The sequence below is a fragment of the Mus caroli genome, unplaced genomic scaffold (assembly GCF_978045245.1).
Source record: "Mus caroli unplaced genomic scaffold, Mus_caroli_1 scaffold_6, whole genome shotgun sequence".
NCBI lineage: Eukaryota > Metazoa > Chordata > Mammalia > Rodentia > Muridae > Mus > Mus caroli.
The window spans coordinates 68,775,031-68,795,694 of NW_028227261.1; the positions used below are offsets into that span (position 1 = coordinate 68,775,031).

The window sequence follows — 20,664 nt, forward strand, 5'->3', positions numbered from 1 at the left end:
ATTTTGGTCACAACCAAGTATGGTGCTGAATGAAAGCCAAACTAAGACTCAGTAATGTTGGCTTCGCTTAGATTTCAACTGGGAAGAAGGGATTCCTTCCTTCAATTCCTACTGCCCAACCAAATTTACCAGCATGGTCCAAGGAACTCCAAGTAGAAATTAACTTCAAATACTCCCTGGCTGATAATGCCAACCACCAGCACAGAAGCAAATGTTATATCCTCCCAGGAAAGAGAACTGACTAAAGGGCTGTCATACTGCCATGTTCTAGGTACTTAAGACTCACACTAGTTGAGCATGACGGCACATATCTACGACTTAGGAAGCAAAGGCAAGAAGATCACCTCAAGTTAAAGGTCAGCCTGGTCTATAACAAGTTTCAGGCCAACCAAGAACAGAGAGTAAGATTTTTTCTTATAATTAAGTAAATAAGATGTCAATCAACTATGAAACTTTCATGTATTTAAAATTGATGGCATGTAGCATTTAACTCTGATCAAGTACTCTCACTTGATGTAATTACATAGTATCTATTTTAGGTCTACCTTTTAAATCCCCAAATGAACACTGTCATCCCTATATGAATTATCATCAGTTTGGAATCTGGCTCTAACATTTACTATCTACCTGACTTTGAGAAATAATCACTTTGAATGTCTGTTACTCAAATTTCTTCTCTACAAAATGACAATGATAATGTACCAAATGATTAGGAACTGGCATGCATTCACATGTCACAGTCTGTCTAATACAAGGGGAACCATCAACTATAAAACACTTGTTTTTACTGCCATGCCATAAAAGGAAGGATGTTGGAGGTGGGGTATGATACATACCTGTAACGCCAGCACTTGGGAGAGGCAGGAAGATCAGTTCAAGATCATCCTTGGTTACCACAGCTAAGCTCAAACTCGGGGCCAGTCTGGGATATATGAGACTCTCACAAACAAAAATTTCAGAGCTGGCTATGACGCTGAGTGGTAGAGATCAGGCTTAACTCACAGCAGATCCTGGGTTCAATTCCCAGGAGAACCAGGGGGGACTGTGCTAACTGAATTCATGAAGTGACTCATTACTTCCAAGTTATCTATAAATCTAGATATACATAATAACGAGCCATTGTAGCTATACAGTTTCAAATACAGTGCGTCCACTTCAGTATTATTTTAATTTTAAGTTTTTGTGGGGTTGTTTGAGGCAATGTCTCACTCTGTAGCTAAAGCTGACCTGGATTTCACTACGTAGCCCAGGATGACCTCTAATTCATGGTGATCTTTAGCCTTCCAAGTACTGGCTTTACTAGCAGAAGCTACCACACTAGCTTCAGTATTATTTTCTAAGCAATGTTTGCTTCCTTTCATACAACTATTCTGTCAGTTCACATCATACAGGTGTCTTCCCAAACAATTACCCTGTAGTGACCACAAGGGCCTGAAGAGAGAGGGTCTCATGTAGTATAGGCTGGCTCCAAAGTTACTATGTAGAAGGTCTATGAATTTCTGATCCTGACACCTCTGTGTCACAAGTGTATATGCCACTAAAGCATCTATTCAGTACTGGAACTGGAACCCAGGGCTTCAAGAATGCTAAGCAAGCCCCTTATCAACTGAGCTACACTCCCAGACACCCCCCCCCCACCCACACACACACACTTTCTTTTTGATGGAGTTTCTCTAAGCAATCCTGGCTGTCCTGGAACACAGAGATTAGCCTGCTTCTGCCTCCCTAGTGCCAGGATTAAAGACATGCACCATCAATACCAGTAGTACCTTCAATTTCTTTATCTATACATTTCCTGCCAACCCCACTTATTTCTAAATGCTTGTAAATAGTTTAATTATATATGGTGGAAACTACACATGGGAGATAATAGAAAATGAATCACTTACACATATAACGTGTTCGTATCCAAGTCAATGCAAACAACATCTTGTGGTGGGTCATGAAGATCAAAGTACCTTGAGTCCACTCCAACTATAAATGGTAAAGGCGCACTAAGCACTCCAGCCAATGAAAGAGGACAAAGGGGGATATATGGGCACTGCCACTGAAATGGAAAGATCATCTAGGGGAAAAGTTTTTTAAAAATTAACCAAATTTGAATTTGCAATGACAACTATACAATTAACTATTACTGAAAGGGACCACTGAAAAGCAATGAAATCTATTTTCTTCAACTTTATGTTTCATTCCAAAGTTAAATGACTACAAATACTATTGGGTTAAAAATGTCAAGAATACTGATGATCATGGCACACTAACAGCTCTTTGCAGGTTAATTCTTCTACACATATCTCATGCATACTTTATTGAGAATCAAAGCAAAAAGATGAAACTGCCCCCCAAATAATAAAACAAACCTACATTTTTATAAACTTGGACATTTTATCCACTTATGATCTCTGACCAAAATCTAAGTGCACAGAAGGCCTGTGGGCAGTGGGAGAAACAAACTGGTGTGAGCCTGTGGCTGGGTATAGTGCTTGCTTGGCATGGTTTAGGAACCTGGGGTTCTATCTCAAGCACCACACTAAAAAATAAAATATAATAATTAAAACATCACCTAAAACATTTTCTACACTTCAAATAAACATTTAAAATAATTCAACTTCAGTGAAGTTTGACCTCTTCAAAATATAGTTGATATTAAACATTCTCTGAGACTCTCAAACAAATAAACAAAAAGCCAGTCATTAGTGAGCTCTTAAAATCTCAGCAATGGGGAGGCAGATACAGGCAGATCTCTGTGGCTTGCTAGCTAGCCATTCAAATTCAACATAGCCAGTGAGAGAATCTGTCTCAAAAACAGTGAAATGCACCAGAGAAGAATGACATCAGAAGTTTGTCTCTAGCATACATACACATACAGACACACAGACACACACATATAAACATATAAACATGCACAAACATACACACACACAAAAATCTAATGGAAGTTTTAATTTACAAGTTGTCATCTTAAGTGTATGTGTACTCAGGTTTTTGTTTGTTTGGTTTTGGTTTTATTTCTATTTTTAAGAGCACTTTCTAATAGGCTGAAAAAATACACTAAGAGGCTGAAGAGATGGCTCAGTGGTTAAGAGCACTGGCTACTCTTTCAGGGGACCTGGGTTCAATTCCTAGAATTCACACTGAGTGGCTCACAATCTTCTGTAACTCCAGCTCTAGGAGATCTGATACCCTCCTCTGGCCTCCATGGGCAGTAGGCCATATATACACAGACATAAACACATAAAACAAATAAATCTAAGAGAAAAAAAGACTAAAATATTGTTTTGGTTCATATACAGTTACCTTCCCAACCTATTGTACTGCAGTGACTACAAAGCCTCATTCAAAAAACAGACTTTTATATGAGACAGAGTGTTACATAGTATAGGTGGCATCACACTCACGATGTAGACGCTGACCTGCCTCTGGACTGAATGCTCAATATCAATAGGCCACAACTGTAATCAGGGATGACCGATTGCTCTAAGTCCGGTTCAATTTTCACCCTCACTCATCATCAGCAACCCCAAAGAAATACCTATAGCACCACTTCTGCTAGCCATTACAGATCATTATTCAAGACTGGCATTTCAAGAATTATGTACTAAGAGATACACAAGCATTTACTAAGTGCTAAGCACTCTTAGACAATGAGATTACAGTACCAATAAAAACAGACCCATGCCTCCTAGCTTCAAAGTCTAGAATTTTAGTCTTTTTTCTGTAAAATGAAGAGTAATTTAGGCCTCAAAGCCTTGGTAACAACTACTTAATTTTGCTTCTGTACATGAAAACAGTAACAAGTAATAAGTCAGTAAGTAGTCTATGTTCCAATAAAACTATTAGTCGTACACTTCTGGCAGACGTGAACTGGCAGGCCAGACTTGCCTGGTCTGTTGACACCGAGTATGACAGGAAGAGGCATACAATAAACACAAGATATAAAAAGTATGTATTTTATTAGAAAGTGAATAATACTATGGAGGAAAAAGACCCATAAGCAGAGTCCAGAGCAGGATGCATTACTGCATGCAATGTGAGCCTCACTACAAAGAGACAACTACCTGAATCATGAACAAAAGTATTCTTCACCAAGGAAGCAGGGTGACTGGGCATGGCAGCTTCCACCTCTAATCCCAACACAGGCAGTTAAGGCAGGAGAACTGTGAAAGTTCACACCACCAACCTGATAAATAAGTTCCAGGTCAGCTTTAGCTGAATGTGAGCCTGTCTTTAAAAAAACAAAACAAAACCAGGGATGGGAGAGATGGCCTGGCATTTAAGAGTGAGTATTGCTCTTGAATAAGACCTGAATTTGGTTCCAGGAACCCACATCTAATGGCTCACAACCACTTGTAACTCCAGGACATCCAATGCTCTCTTCTGGCCTCCACAGGCACCTGCACTCATGTATCCAAGCAGACAAACAGGCGCGCGTGCACACGCACGCACACACACACACACACACACACACACACACACACATATTAAGTAGATAGCAAAATAAACAAAGGCTAAAGAGATCACTTAGTAGTTAGAGAACACTTGCTGCAGAATCATGAAAGCTGAGGTTCAGAACCCAGCACCCACAGAGCAAGCCCGGTATTTCATGAATGCAGAGGCATGTGCACACACAGGAGTACGTGTGTGTATGTGTGTGTGCACACGCACACATGTGCATACAGCTACACATAGCAACAAAAAGTTCATTATGATCTGATTTCTAATTTCAGTAAAAGGGCATTATAGTGTTTTAAATACAATTTGACTTCATTTGTGATTTACCCAAGAGCGCATTTTTATATTATCCTATTCACAATAAAGCCATATATATAACGAGAGACAGTAGTTAAGTTAAAGTTAGAAAATAACCATGTAATAAATTTGCATAACTTAAAATAAAATCAACTAGAATTTCATTAGTGTTTTGGTTTATTTCTTTTTTATATTTTTTTGAGGCAAGATTTTGATACACACACACATACATTTCTGCCTCAGCCTACCAAGTGCTATGATATTGTGTAGTAACTTTCTACAAATTGAAACATTCCCTTCTTGAAAAAGCAGAGACTTAGGATATTAAACTACAGGAGTCTGGGAAACTTGACTCAGATTCATAAGGCCCCTCTGCTAGGTCATAAGAACAGTAAATACTTGCACCATTTCAGTATCTGGAAAAGACTCTGACCTACTGAGATGCCTACAAGTCCCACAGATCGCTGGGGTTCCAGCATCCGTAAGTCATTTAGGCTAGAGGGAGTGTTCCCATGATGCAGCTACATCCGGGTTGTCGCTGCTCCTCTGTGTAACTGCTCATCTATACTCATCTGTGAGTAATCTCAATAAAGCAACAGTTTCCAATTTGGACTTTGGGGGATTCATTACTTTAGTGTCTCCAAGGTCCTCTATTAGGATGACAAGACCCCTGTTTGTGTCACTTGAGGAAACACTAAGACTACAGGTAGAGACTGCCAGGCTCCACTTACAAGTTTTACTGTTATGAATGAGTATTTACTCTCAGGAGAACACTAAAACATGAGAAATTAGAAACTGACATTTTTTTCCCTCAAACATTTGTTTTCTTCATACACTTAAACTACATTCATATCACACTGACTGGGCTGGGATCTGTAAAGTTGCCTTCTTTAAAGAAAAGTACAAAACCCGTTAGTAGTAATTCTGTTCTAAAAGAAAACTGTACTTACAGCAACAACAGCTTCAGCTACCCCAGTCAGTACAGCTGGCCTGAGAGAATGCAGCAGAATCTTACTCTCAAGTAAAACCAGCAGCAGCAATGTCGCACAGTTCTCAGGACCCAGATTCATCAGCAAGGAGCTAAAGTTGGCTCCACTAGAGAGCAGAGAAAGAAAGGATTAGGAACTACTTTACTAAAACATAAACAGGTTAGGAATCTAATGTTAATTTCCGTTCAAAACTTAGTAAAATGCAGCTAATTTAATGAGGTAGTATATGGTGTGGTTCAAATGAACATTATTAAGAACAATTTTCTGAAGCTCAAATTTGAGCTGAGTTCAAAGGAACAGAGGTAGGAGTGTAATGGGGCTGGGAGAGAGCATTAGGTAAGAACTCTGAAGCAGGAGACACTAAGGGCATAATCCAAGAAATCCAAAATAAGGGAGCATGTGAAAATAACAAGAGACTATGGTTAAGAGAAATAACTCAATTAAACTCATATTCATAAGAGGATGCACTGGCTGCAGGTAGATAAAACACTGAAGGCCTAAGAGTAAAAGGATCAATCAAGAGGCTACTAACAAAACAGTCCATAGAGTAGCTGGATTAGTGATGCAGATGAAAAGCAGAAAAGGGGTATATAGGAGGTGAACATCTGCTCACCATGAACAATGACTTACAAACTGAATATGGGAAGGAGAGATGAGAAAGAAGCACTTCCTGTATTAGATCTTATAATTATGGATTTTGTAGAACGTCTGTGCATGAAATATGTGGACACGCATGTGATGGTCAGAAGACAGCTTTAGGTGTTGGTTTTTGGCACATGTCATCTTTTGTTTTAGAGTCTATCCTTGACCTAGAACTTAACCAAGTGGGCTATCTGGCTCACCAGTGATTTCTAGGGCGCATTTGTCTTTGTTTCCTGTCTGCCCACTGTTGGGATTATTGGCATGTACAACCCATACATGCTTTCTACATACACGGGTTCTGTGGACCAAAATTCAGATCCTCAAACTTGCAGGACAAACACTTCACCTACTGAATCATTTCCCCAGCCTTGCAACTGTCTCAAAGTGCCTCCATATTAAATTAGCCACACCACCCACTCAGGTATCAAGGATGGCAATACTAAGTGACACCCTATCTTACCTAGTGTCATCCTGCCTCCATCCTGCCTTCTTTTTGAGATTGAACTCAGGGCTTGTGTAAGCTGAACAAGTGCTACTACATGTACCCATAGTTCTTTATTTTAAGACAGATCTCATTAAGTTACCCATGCTGGCCTTAACCTTGCAATTATTCTGTCTCAGTCTTCTAAGATTCTTGGATTACAAGCTTGTCCCACCATGCTTAGCTCAGTAAAATATTTTAGAGCATTTTGTTCCAAGCAAATAAAAATAGCATTTTTAAATATGATAAAATGGGATGAGGGTGTAGCTCCTAAGGCCCAACATATATATTGTCCTGGGATCTAGCCATAGACAAACAAACAAACAAACAAACCATCATTACCTTAACGGTAAAGGTGTGGACACTGGCTGTGATAATATAAATGCATCATGGACTGATAGCTTAAACAAACAAAAAGACAAATTAGCCAAAGCAATTTTATAGTCTCAGTATTTTGATCAAGAGCTAAACAAAAAATTGCTTAATATGCAGAAAGGTATGTAATTTTAAATACACTGAGATGTAAATGATAATTGTAAATACTCAAGAGTATTCTTAAATTGATGACTGAATTCTGACCCAATTAGGAGGTTAAATGCAGTTATTTAAAATTTTGGAATAATTTTTATAAGAGCCTCAAATTTATTCATTCAAAAAACTTAGTTAAGCATTTAGTAACTGTGTAATACAAATTAATACTTGCTGAACTGAAATACATTCAAAACCAACAGTGTCTGACTTAGCCCTGCTATAAAGTATAGACAATCTCGTAGAAGAAGGATTAAATAGATTGTCTCATTAGACTGTAACGCTACTCAGTGTCAGTTGTAATCTGCTATGATTCAGGAAGAGACAGTAAATAAACAAAAGCTAAATATTTCACAACTTTCATAACAACCCGATCTCACTCCTGTAGCCAAGCAATAAGTCTTTGAAATCTTGTCTGTCCTGATTCTAGATAGTAAATGTCACAAGTTGTGCACCCACCTAGGCCTCTCACTACCTAGGGCCTAAGAAAGAAGCAGGTTCTTTAGTACAGTCTGAAAGCACTGTTAAAGCTGTATTAATTTCCCTCCTTCCAAATAAATTTTAAATACTCAGAATTTAAATATTGAAATACTAAATACTATCAGTTACTCAGAAACTAAGGACATAACCATAACGTAATGTTATGTTATGGGTTTAATTATTAAATTTAGCTATGGAAAGGGCACACATGAACCAATGAAAACAATACCATGAATCATAAGTAGTATTTACTCCAGTTCTATTCACCTGAGGTCTAAAAACCGACTAGGAAAAGATGTTCAATAAAGAACAGTCAGAACTTCAAACACCCATACTGCTTCATCTCACACTCAGAGAACTCAGCACAAACTGGCATGCATAGATAGACTCCTTTGTCATTACCTGGATGAGGATTCTTGGTCTTTGTGGTGAAGGAAAAGGGATATTTTGCATAAAATGTGAAATGTGCCTAGAAAAGATTGTAAAATGAATACCATAGTTACTTTTCTTAAATGTATCTCAGATCTTAGCAAGCCTTTCATTCCACTATATATCATCTCAATTAAAAAAAAAAAAACATCTATTTAAAACTGGGCTAGAGAATAAACCTTTGCAAAGAATACTGGTAGATTCTTGTAATTCTGGTTCTTAAAAGGTTGAGGCAGGAGGATTACTCAAGTTGAAATCTAGCCTGGGCATCCTAGTGAGTTCTAGGCCAGCCTGCACTATAGAGTGAGACCTTGTCTAATAAAACAAACAAAACCCATTATTTTCATCAGGAAAACAATGATATAAAAGTCGCTCTATAGAATACAGAGCAGCTAAGACTGACTACACTGTTGCAGTGAGCTTGAGTTAAGTTCACATGGCTCACAATCACCTGCAACTCTAGCTCCAGGGGCTCCACGCCCCTCTTCTGGCCTCCATGGGTAATCATATACTTGTGGTAGACATACGTACGCACATGAACACACACAAATAAAAATAATCTTTTTTAAAAAGCTATTTTTGCCAGGCAGTAGAGATATATGCCTTTAATCCCAGCACTCAGAAACCCAAGGTAGGCAGATCTCTGAATTCAAGGCCAGCCAGGGCTACACAGAGAAACCCTGTCTTGAAAAATAAAAACAAACAAGAGTTATTTTTATAGCCCTGCTTATCAATGCCAATATAAGGAATATAAATAAGAAATTTAATCCTAGGGCTGGCGAGATGGCTCAGTAGGTAAGAGTGCTGACTGTTCTTCCAAAGGTCCTGAGTTCAAATCCCAGCAACCACATGGTGGCTCACAACCACCCATAATGAAATCTGATGCTCTCTTCTAGTGTGTCTGAAGCCAGCTACAGTGTACTTATGTATAATAATAAATAAATCTTTGGGCCAGAGCAAGCAGGGACTGAGCAAACAGAGTTGACTGGAGCAAGCGGAGCCAACTGGATCCTAAAAATTCAATTCCCAACAACCACATGAAGGCTCACAACCATCTGTATGGCTATAGTGTACTCACAAAGAATAAATAAATAAATCTTTTTTAAAAAAAAGGAATTTAATTCTAGATTTACTACTTGAACTTTGAACGCCTAAATGCCATTTCTCTACTTACAAACAATGTTTTTCAAGTTTCTCCAGAGGTGTATGCTCTTGGGAGAGACAGAATGTATTGTTTACCTTAAGAGAAGAACAATGATCATATCATTGATCTCTGAGTCTACTATAGAAACCATAGAATCTCAATTGCCCATAAGCGTGCTTACTTATCACCAAAGTTAAATTTCACCTCAATGCAATTAATCTGACAACCAAAAATTAAATGTAAAACCATAAAAGCCACTACCTTGCATTTTGGGAAAAAAGTAGAAATCCTATTTTTACACTAAATTTTGATTTTGTGATGAGTTTACACAAAGTTCTTAACCTTTCTTGGTTTGTTACTAAAGTCTTTATTAGATACAAAAATAAACAAAAAACATGAGCCAGAGAGATGGCTCAGTGGGTAGAAGTGTCTGCTACCAAGCCTGACAACCTGAGTTTAATTCTCCCAGAGCCCACATGGTAGAGAGAACTGACTCTCAGTTATCTTCTGACCTCTATTTGTGTGCCTGAGTGGTATATACACATGTGTATAATATAAAAGCACGTATGCAGTTAAGTTTTAATTTATTCATTTATTTCATTCACTAATTCTAGGTGTCTGAATGTTTTATTTACATGTATGTCTCATGTATGACATGTGGAGGTCAGAAGAGTGTATTAGATATTCCACAACTAGAGTTGAGTAACCTGTGAGCTGACATGAGGGTGCTGGAAATCCAACCCAAGTGTTCTGCAAGAACAAGTACTCTTACCTGAACCATCCCTCTAAATGACCCATGCATACCTATAAAGCCTCTGAACTCAGAAACCAAGAGGCCTACGAGTTTGCAGCTACTCTGGGCTACAAAGAGAAGGTAATTTCCCCATTAGTTTAGAGATCTATACCTAGATCTTGTATTGGCCACTTACACAAAGCACATGTGTATATTCGTTGTCTTGATTTCTAAAGAATGAACAGGAAAAACCCACACATCTATGCAAGTTAACTCCTCACCAGAATGTTTAAGACAAGTTCCTAATTTCAACGATTCAGGTGGAGAAGGGAATAAGCTAAAATAAGGTGACTTTGACTCTCCTATCCTTTCAACTCGGCTGCTAAGTTAAACAAACAATGAAATGAGCATTACACATTTGATTTCCATAGACATGACTCCTCCTCATTATACATACTTTTCAATGGGAAGAGGATGTGGTCCAGACACAGAAACTTTGTAGATAAACATAAGAAAATTCTTAAAAGCTTCAAAAAAAGGCCAGTGTGAAAGCAAACAAATGCACTTGTTTGAATTGATGGGTTTGGAGAGCACTCTTTTCTCCACGAGGGTCAATAGGCCCAGCTGTGTAAGTTGTTTCTCTGTTAGAAGTTCTTGAGAGTAAGGTTCATAAAACTGGATGGCAGCTCCATATACCTACAGTCAAAGAACTGTTGTAAGATTTGAAATTGTTTTTGAAAATTCATCTTTTTCTCTACATTTTTCGCTTTTTATATTTCATTCTGGATATTAAACCCCTAACCCCAAGCATCTTAGACAACCACTCTATCAGAAGATATTCATACCCAGTGCTCTTTTTTAAACAAGTATTTTCTGGGACTACATACCAAATAGATAAATAAAATGAAATTTCTCAACCAGAAATTTCAACCCAAACTCAACCAGATTTTGATGCAAATCCATCTAGATCATCCCACACAGCGTGATTAAATATTTTAAGCATACATTATCTACAATAAGAAAGAAAGAGAAGGGAAGACCAGAAAAGAGCAGAACAGAATAGGAAAGAATAGAATAGAAAAAGAGAAAAGGGCAACCTTTAATGCAGGTGGGGTAGCTTAGCAGGTACATTTAACCTTGTAAGTCTGACACTGAGTCCAAACTGCCGACTTCCATAATAGGAGAGAACTGACTCCTAAAAGTTGTCCTTCGTCCTCTTCAGGCAGACGCAACACATGTATTCCTACACTCACACATGCATTTTTTTTTAAAAGCAACCTTCTTTTGACTTGTTCTCCCTTTTAACCACTCCGTGTATTTTTACCCAACATTAGAGTATGCTAAGGACCTCACTCAACTTGTACTTGCTTGTATGCTGTTTTCCAGAACACTGACTATACAGAAATATACAGTTGGTCACATGTGTCATTTTTTTCAATGTACCAACATGTGAAGGTACATGTGCCATGGCACTTTGCACCGTGACACAGGGTCTCTACTGTTTGCCATTATATATGCCCAGCTAAGTAGCCTAGCAAGCTTCTGGGACTCTCCTCTTCCTGCGTCCCATCTTACCACTGGAGTTACCACTGAGGTTACTATATGTACTACTATATCTGACTTTATGTGGGTCTATGGAATCAAACGTGGGTCCTCAGACCTGCATGACAAGAAATTAAGCACTGAGCCACCTCTTCTGCCAACATTAATTTTATTTTTCTCTTGAGGTATATAAGCCTGAGCCAGGCATGGTGGCGCACGCCATTAATCCCAGCACTCGGGAGGCAGAGGTAGGCAGATTTCTGAGTTCGAGGCCAGCCTGGTCTACAAAGGGAGTTCCAGGATAGCCAGGGCTACACAGAGAAACCCTGTCTCGAAAAAACAAAAAACAAACAACAACAAAAAGATACATAACCCTGGCTTGTCTGAAACTCACAAGAGATTCACCTGTTTCTGCCACTTAGTATTGGGGTTAAAGGCAGGTGTCGCTCACCTCTGGACATATTAGCCACTGTTATGAATACAACTCAGTGGCATTAATCTTCACAATAGTGTGTAACCATCACTGTTATCCACTTTCAAAATCTTTTTTTTTAATCACTAAGGAGAAGCTCTATACCCCTTAAACAATAATTTCTCAATTCTCCCACTCCTAATTAAAATTAATAGTAGTTTCTTCTATTCTTTGTCTCAATAAAAGTCTATTCTAATGGTACCTACTATAGTTACAAGCAGTGTTTATTCTTTTTGTGTCTTGCTTACTTTTCTTAGCATGTTTTCAAAGTTCATTCATGTTAAAGCATGTAGTTGAATTTTATCTTTTTAAGGCTGAGTAATATTCTATAGAATACATAAACAAAATTCCACTTTGCTTTCACCCTTCAGTGGACACTTGCACTGTGATAATACTGTAAGAATACTGGCATCCAGGTTCTTTCTGAGTCCCTAGGTTCAGTAAATCCCAGGTTCTCTGGGAACAGTCTTCAGAAGAGACCAACTTCATCAAGTAATTAATTCTGTTTTCCTTTTGAAAGAGCTGCCAATCTGTGCACCACTCATATATTCTTTGACAGATCAAACTTTTTCATTTTGGTGAATTTTAACTTAGCCATTTCTTTTCTGTTTTGACTTTTTGGTCACATTAGCAAATTCAATGGCATGCATGAAGATTTTTCCCAATGGTTTCTTATAAAATATTTCTTTAAAATTTTATCATTAGAGAGAAGGAATATGAATGCGTGTGTGTACAGGCATGTTTTCAGTGTGGAGATCAGAGAGCCAATCTGTGGAATCAGTTCTCTCTTTTTACCTCTATGTGGGCCCCAGCGACCAAAGTCTGATGACCAGGCTTGTGGGGCACGTGCCTGTGCCTTTACCTTTCTGGCCAGTCCTCCAAGAGAATTCTACTTTTCAGTCTTTAAGATGAAGTCTGAGTTAGAATCTGAGTTTAGCATGTGATTTGGTTGCTTGTCTGGTGATGGTAATACAACTCAAGGCTATACACAGCAAGCTCTAGATCACTGAGTTACAGCTGATTTTCACATGGTCTAATCCCTACCTGGTTGCCGGTCACATCTAAACTCTTTCTTCTCCCCTTTTCTCTAGTTATCTGAAGTTATAGGTCCCTCTAAGGCCTGAACTATCTGCTGTTCCTCAGCCGCCCAGTAAAGCCCCGCGGCAGGCTGACAGCCGTGCTCTATGCTAGGTAACTATTCTCACATCCACCCACGACGACGATTCTCACCAGGCTCACCAACAGTGACCTAGCAAACACACTTTCAGTGCTTCACCTCCTCCTCTCTAAAACAAAACTAAAACTCACAGTCCCAGCTTCAAAATCCTTATTTCTCTGCTATGAGAGTAAACACGTCTATTCTGCTAACTTCTTTCTTTCCCACAGTAGATCCAATTCTGCTCATCATTTAAATATTGCCATTTTCTGGCTAATTCTAATGGTTTGAACTACAACCATCTCACTAACAGAAAACCAATCTTTACTTTTGTCTGACCTCATCCCAGAAATCAATTCCTATGTCCAGATGACTAGGTAACATCTCTATCTAGACAGACAGCATAAGCCACTATTTTTAAATGTGAACAGACACTGGGAGGAGGGCTGAGTGAATGAAGCGCTTGCCACAGAAGCACGAGAAACTGACCTCAGATCCCCAGTACCCAAGAAAGTGCTAGGCACTACAAATGTAGTCTTTGCTAGTCTACTCTTTTGGAATTCATTTATTGAACCTTTTAACTCTATGTGTTATATTTTTATATCTGCTTTTTTGTTTGTTTGTTTAAGACAGGGTCCCACTGTCCCCTGCTAGAACAGAATTTCTATGTAGACCTAACTGGCCTCAAACTCAGAGATCCACCTGCTTCCCAAGTGCTGGAATTAAAGGTATGTACCACCATGCCAGTCATATCTGCTATATTTTTGAATTTCATGTTCTACCCTTTTCAGTGCTACATTTTAGAAAGTCTACCTTCCTCCTCATTAATTCTCCCTTTGGGTATTGATATGTATGTTGTTGAAACCATGTGCTGAAAGCTAGGCATGGTAGAACATGCCTATAATTCAACACAAGAGGCTAAGGAGATTCATATAGGGCTGGAGAGATGGCTCAGCGGTTAAGAACACTGACTGCTCTTCTGAAAGTCCTGAGTTCAAATCCCAGCAACCACATGATGGCTCACAACCATCAGTACAGCTACAGTGTACTCATATACATAAGCTATACTGTGAGACACTATCTCAGAAAACAAAATCAAAGTCAGTGAATTTTAATTGAATTTATTTTTTAATGTTAAAGATCATATTCCTAATTTCCTTTTTTTTTTTTTTTTTTTTTCGAGACAGGGTTTCTCTGTGTAACAGCCCAGCCTGTCCTGGAACTCACTTTGTAAACCAGGCTAGCCTCGAACTCAGAAATCCACCTGCCTCTGCCTCCCAAGTGCTGGGATTAAAGGCGTGCGCCACCACCGCCCGGCCCTAATTTCTAGTCTTCTGTTTTCTTCTATTAATTTTGTTTGTTTGTTTGTTTTGAGACAGGATCTCTCTATGTGCCTCTGGTTATCCTGAAACTCACTATGTAGATCAGGCTGGCCTTGAACTCACAGATCTCTCTGAACCTGCCTCCCAATCACAGTTTTCATGTCACTTTTCAAAAATTGTATAAACTTTATTATTTTAAAAAAGCTTGCAAATAAATTTTAAAAGTCATATACTAAAATCAACCGGACCCAAAGTCTGCTAATTCTATCTGTGTAGAAGTTCACTGTGTTGTACATACTTTGGGGCTGGTTATTTTTTACTTTTACAATGGGGATTATAGTAATATCTTTTATCTAAATAATCCTAACATTCAAATAAAACAAATACGAACCACTTTACAACATTAAAATATGGACAAAACAGGTTTAATCAATAAGACACAAAATATACCTTTTCTCCCACCCCACCCCCCCAAATATACCTTTTCAGCTGAAGACCCTGTCAGGACAAATGTTGAGAAAACAGGAAGTGGGTATTTGGTTTGAGGATCCCAGCATTCAATAGTGGCTCCCATAGGAAGGCAGAAGAGAGGCACAGATGGTGAGAGTGGAAAAGACTCATAGTCTTCTTCCGGATATCGAAAAATCAAACCTTTCAAAGAAAGGATAACATTTCTTTTTAAACAATCACTTTTATATAAATTATTCAGACACATACTTAATAACACACTGTAATATCAAATTTCTTAGAAATATTTGTATGCAATTTTAAATTAATTTTTCTATAATAGAAATTAAGATAAGCCAATCTATCCTTTATATGTTATCCTTGAACTTATAATGACAACATAAAATGTAAAATATTCCAGGATAACCAGGGTTCCATTAGATGGAGAAACCCTATCTCAAAAAACCAAAAAAAAAAAAAAAAAAGATAGTAATAAAGAATTCAGCGAATCTGATAAACAATCAACATACTTTTTTTAACCGAAATATGTCAATACCTTGTAAAGAATGATAAGAAATATAAAGGCAAATTTACTAATTACTTCAGTTAATCTTTAGGAAAATTCAAAGAAGACATAAATGTTATTTCTTAAATGTAAGACAGTGCTGAAAGCTACAGTGTAAAAGGCATTCACATAAGTATGCGACTCCCAGGAAGGAGGGCAGGTAGCAAGCAGCACTGAGAGCCCTCGCAGAGCCCCTTCAGACAAAGGAGCGGCACACCATTCATTGGCCTCTAATGTCACCAACATACAGCTAAAAACTTGGAAGTTCAGTCTCTGAAACTCTGTATTCTATGTGTAAAATTCAGATCCTAAATACTTTTGCACCCTTTCTATAAGTATTTTAGGTTTGAGCATTGTCTATTGGTACCATCTCCCTTTCAAAGGAAAGACTTCAAGGTAATCGTGTATTATAGACATAATAATATCATATTCTAAAATGATCCTGAATTTCCTATTAATTATTGCTTTTGTTTTATATAAGGTAAGTGGTTTAATTCCTTAGTATAAATGATGTTCTGAGGACAAGAGTTTTCAGATATGAATTTGCCTAATGTTACTAAAATAAAATTTCATCTCAAAAACTGCACAAGCAAAAGTAATTGACATTGCTTCTTTTCACAAAGAAGCATTCCAGTATGTGCTATTTACAACTGGAGCATACCTGTATTTTCAGATTTTATCCCACCATACCAGTGGGATGAAGAAGTCACACTTAAATCTTTACAGCCCTTGACACTTTAGTGTTCAGTTAGAGTGTGGCGATAGATTTCCCAAAAACTTCATGGCAGAAAAGTTTCTCAGGCCCTCCTCTCCTCCATATAGCTGATTCTTTGCAACAAGAGAGAAAGGAAGCAAGTCCACCTTTCATGGCAAGTAACATGTGCTTTCAAATCAGACACACAAAGATAAGAGAAGGAAATGTAAGAGTAAAGACGCAGTTTGACACCTTTATGATTGCCAAATACAAAGACAAAGAGTAAGCAATTTCCACTGAATTATTAAATCTATTAGTGTAGACCAAAAGCTTGGAGGTTTATGCCTCAAATGCTTGCCTGGACAGAAGCCTAAATTTAACAACATATAGAGGGTGGTATTAGTAAATCTAACATCATATAACATGAAAACTTAAGCATTTACACGCTAAAATTGTAACTAATAAATAAATCAATTCTACAGAGTATATAACGGAACATATTTTGTCTCTTCTAGCCAGCCCGTTTGTTCCACTGGGACAGATCTTCAGTTCACTTACCAGCCTTATATGCTATTGCATTTGAAGCAGGCACAGACTTCTTGTAACACAGAAACACATTGGAACCCCACTGTAAAAAGATAAATAAGTTTTCAAAAACCTAACCAAAAGTGAAAGGGCGGAACTGATGATCTTAAATGTCACTTAGAGATTTTGATATTTATCCACACAAATCATTTACAACTTAGTGAGTCAGGTGGGCTAATACCTGCCTGTAATCCTAGTATTCAGGATGAGAAAGCAGAGGGTATTGAATTTGAGGCCACCCTGGGTTACAAAATATAAAGATCCTGTCTTTAAAAACAAACAAAAAGAGCAATGGTGGTGCACACCTTTAATCCCAGCACTCTAGAGACAGAGGCAAGAGGATGCCTATAAGTTTTGAAGCCAGTCTGGTCTACAGAGCAAGGCCCAGGTTAGCCAGGGCCACACAGAGAAACCCTGTGTAAGTGTTGGGATGTGGGGTGGGGGTGGGGGTGGCAGGGAAGAGCTAGGTGTCTTCTTTATTTATAAATGCCTGCCTAGTATGTGTGAGATCCTGAGTTTGATCCCTCAGTGCCACATAAACTTGGGCTTGGTGGTCCATACATGTTATCTCGGCACTGGGAAGGTGGGGACTATGGAGACCGGGAGGTCAAGGTCTTTACCTGCATAGCCATTTCCAGACCAGCCTGGGATGGCATGCATGAGACTCTGACTCAACAACAACCATAACAATAATAAATATTCTTAAACTAAAACCTACATTTATAAGGGTAGAATTCAATTCCAGCACCCCTAAATAAATAAATACACTATTTACCAAACATTCTATATAGAATAACATAAAAAGGGGGTTGACAACACTAACTGGAAAGAACAAGTTGGGTTTTTGGTTTTGTTGTTTTTTTTTAAAAGACAGTTTCAAAAAGTTTAGAAGTTGATGAGGCCAGTGGGTGATGGCTCAGTGGACAAAGGTGCCCACTGAAGCCTGACAACCTGAGTTCAATCTCCTGGGAGCCACATGCTAGAAATAGAGACTCAACTCCCAAAAGTGATCTCCTGTCCTCCATGTGTGCACATATGCAAAGCTACATGCACACACATGGGGGTAGGGTGGGTTAACTTTTTAAAAAGCTTATAGTTTTGTAATCATTCAGAGTCTACTAGTGCTTGAAAGAAAGCCACACAACGAGGTACAGATACTAAAGTCCAAAATAGGAAAGCCTGAATTCCCTAGGAGATTATGAGGCTATCTCCTCCACTAACAGTTATGGATGTATGCATCACCATCTATCTTCACAGTAAATCTAACCCAACATAAGCGTTAGTTTTATAAAACTATAACTCAAATGAATATGCCCAATTTCTTCCTTCACAACTCTGTGTGCTTATTTGAAGCAGGTCTGACTTTTGTAGCCCAGATTGGCTAAGGAATGCTCTATTTCCTTAGGTTGGCTTTGAACTCCTGACTCTTCTGCCCACACCTCCGTGCTGGGATTATAGTCATGTCTGAATTTCAGTAGCTCTGCCACAAAGTAAAAGCACAATGTGAGGGAGAGTTCTTACTCTCCAGTCAATCTATCTGAACTCTTCTTAAAGCTACTACTGAAAACCAAAAGTTAATAAAGCTCGATATTGATACAACACAAAATATTAAAATACACACATACATAAAATCTCAAGCTAAAATTATACTTTTTCTGTGTCATCAGAATATTAAAAATCATGATTTATGCATATTAGAAAGACACAGATAACACTCCATAATAAGGAAGTAGTCTAGTATACCCAAGGCCCTGGTTTAATGCCCAGCTCCACAAGTTCTTTTAAATGTAAAAAATGGAGACATAAAAATATAAACAAGAATCGTAAAAATATGAAAATATACTATGGACCCAGTATTAAACTTTTTTGGCTTATTTCCAAACAAAACCTTGAAAAGGAAACAACTTTGTTCTTACCATGCCACAGTTTAAATTTTTATCAACTTTGCAGAAAGTATGCGGAGGGGCTTCTCCTTTACTGGTTATAATAACACAGATATCAGTGACAGCCAAGGAATTCTGGGACCGCACTGGAGGGGCCCTTCGATAGGTGATAAAGATTCTTTGAGAAGTAGTTGAACTATTGTTGACATTGGCACAGCGGCCGTATGGCGTGGCTTGGATCACTTCACATCCTGGCATAAGCCTTTCTTTTCCTTCATATAGCACTCTGTATGACAGGGAGGGAGGGAGAGAAAGGTTTTAAGTTAATGCTGTTTTCTTCTTGAAATGAGCAAACAAAAGTTTAGCCATCTCTGTTGCTCTCCAAACTTCAACCATAACTAAAATTGTTATTTTAGAAATTATACTTCTCTGGATTACTTTTTAAAGGCTTATACATGATTTAAGAAGTAAAAATTGGATTGAGCCATTCAACTTTTCATGACAAGACACATAAGGAAGGAACGGGAATACTACAGACATCTTCAGGTCAGGCTCTTCAAATTCTACAGAGTATTCAGGTGGTTTTAGAAAAACATGCCTCCTAATTCTTGTCACACTTTTATCTTCAAAAATCCTTAGACAGAACGAACTCCACTTACTAGGAAGGCAGAGGCACGAGGATCACCATTACTTCAAGGCCCGCCTGGTTTATCCAAATTCCAGGCCAGACAGGGAAAGAAAGCAAACAACAACAAAACCCAATCAAATAAGTAAAATGTGCCAAGCATCCCAATTGAGGTACAAGACTAACAAAGTCCAAGGCCTGCCTTGGATACACGGGGAACTCCAGTTCAGCCTGGTCTACAAAGTGAAATCCTGTATCAAAACAATCAAACAAACAAACAAAATCGCCCAACCCTCTCTGGCTCAGTAGGTAAGGGCACTTACTGCCAAGCCAACCTTAGCTCTGATTGATCACTGAGACCCACATGGTGAAAACAGAGAAATAACTCCTGTACGATGAACTCCACATATACCCCCCCACACACACACATTTGTACATGAACAAAGTAATTTTAAAAAGAATAAGTAAAAAAAAAAAGTATACAAAGAGTGAAAAAATCTGCAAGTAACATAAAATAAGACAATTTTTAAATGTACACACAACAGGTCATGTTAGCACACCATGTATAATTAGACTGCCTCAGGAAAATAAAGAGGGCCAGGTGTGGTGGTATGTACCTTTCCTCCCAGAACTCAGGGGGAAGAGGCCAATAGATCTCTACATAATTTACGTATGAGTTCGAGGTCAGTCAGAACTACGTAGTGAGACCCTGTCTCAAAAACATTAAGTCAAGTTGGGCTGGAGAGATAGCTCAGTAGTTAAGAGCCTACCTGCTCTACTAGGAGATTCCCAGCACCCATGTGGCACACAGACATACATAACACAAAACACCCTCACACATAAAGTAAATAATAAATAATTTTAAAAAAAGTAAAATTTTTAAAAATATATAAACTAATAAGAAGGCACAAAGCTTGATGAAGGACATATGAGAACTCTGTTGCCCTTGTAGTTTCTGTGTCAAGCTAAAAATATTTTCAACTAAACTGGTTTTTGCCAGGACTCAGGTCAGCTAAGCAGGACTGAAAGCTCTAGACTGGGCTGTGCAGTTAGACCATGTCTCTAGAAACCAAGTTAAGTACTATTTTTTAAAAATGCTTAAAATGAAATGTCCCTGTTTTTTAAAGTAGGTGAAGAATGTACACAGACATTCAAAAAAGACATGCAAATGGTCAAAACCACAATTCTCGTGTGTGTG

General features: G+C 38.3%; 1 protein-coding gene across 6 annotated transcripts in view; it reads right to left on the bottom strand.

Moving 5' to 3' along the window:
- Dennd4c (DENN domain containing 4C) overlaps window positions 1-20,664 on the bottom strand; it is a 95,210-nt gene that overhangs the window by 52,022 nt on the left and 22,524 nt on the right. For 4 of the 6 annotated variants that reach the window (XM_085839193.1, XM_029475926.2, XM_029475927.2 and 1 more), the window contains 8 exons: window positions 18,875-19,127; window positions 16,932-17,001; window positions 15,149-15,318; window positions 10,633-10,871; window positions 8,272-8,338; window positions 7,204-7,262; window positions 5,700-5,844; window positions 1,890-2,065 (listed from right to left, as the gene is read on the bottom strand). In XM_085839193.1, the coding sequence (XP_085695319.1) occupies window positions 1,890-2,065; window positions 5,700-5,844; window positions 7,204-7,262; window positions 8,272-8,338; window positions 10,633-10,871; window positions 15,149-15,318; window positions 16,932-17,001; window positions 18,875-19,099 (1,151 nt within the window). In that variant the 5' untranslated portion in view covers window positions 19,100-19,127. Of the gene's footprint in view, window positions 1-1,889; window positions 2,066-5,699; window positions 5,845-7,203; window positions 7,263-8,271; window positions 8,339-10,632; window positions 10,872-15,148; window positions 15,319-16,340; window positions 16,428-16,931; window positions 17,002-18,874; window positions 19,128-20,664 lie in introns of those variants that run through there. The other 2 variants (XM_029475928.2, XM_029475929.2) reach the window with 2 other exon arrangements.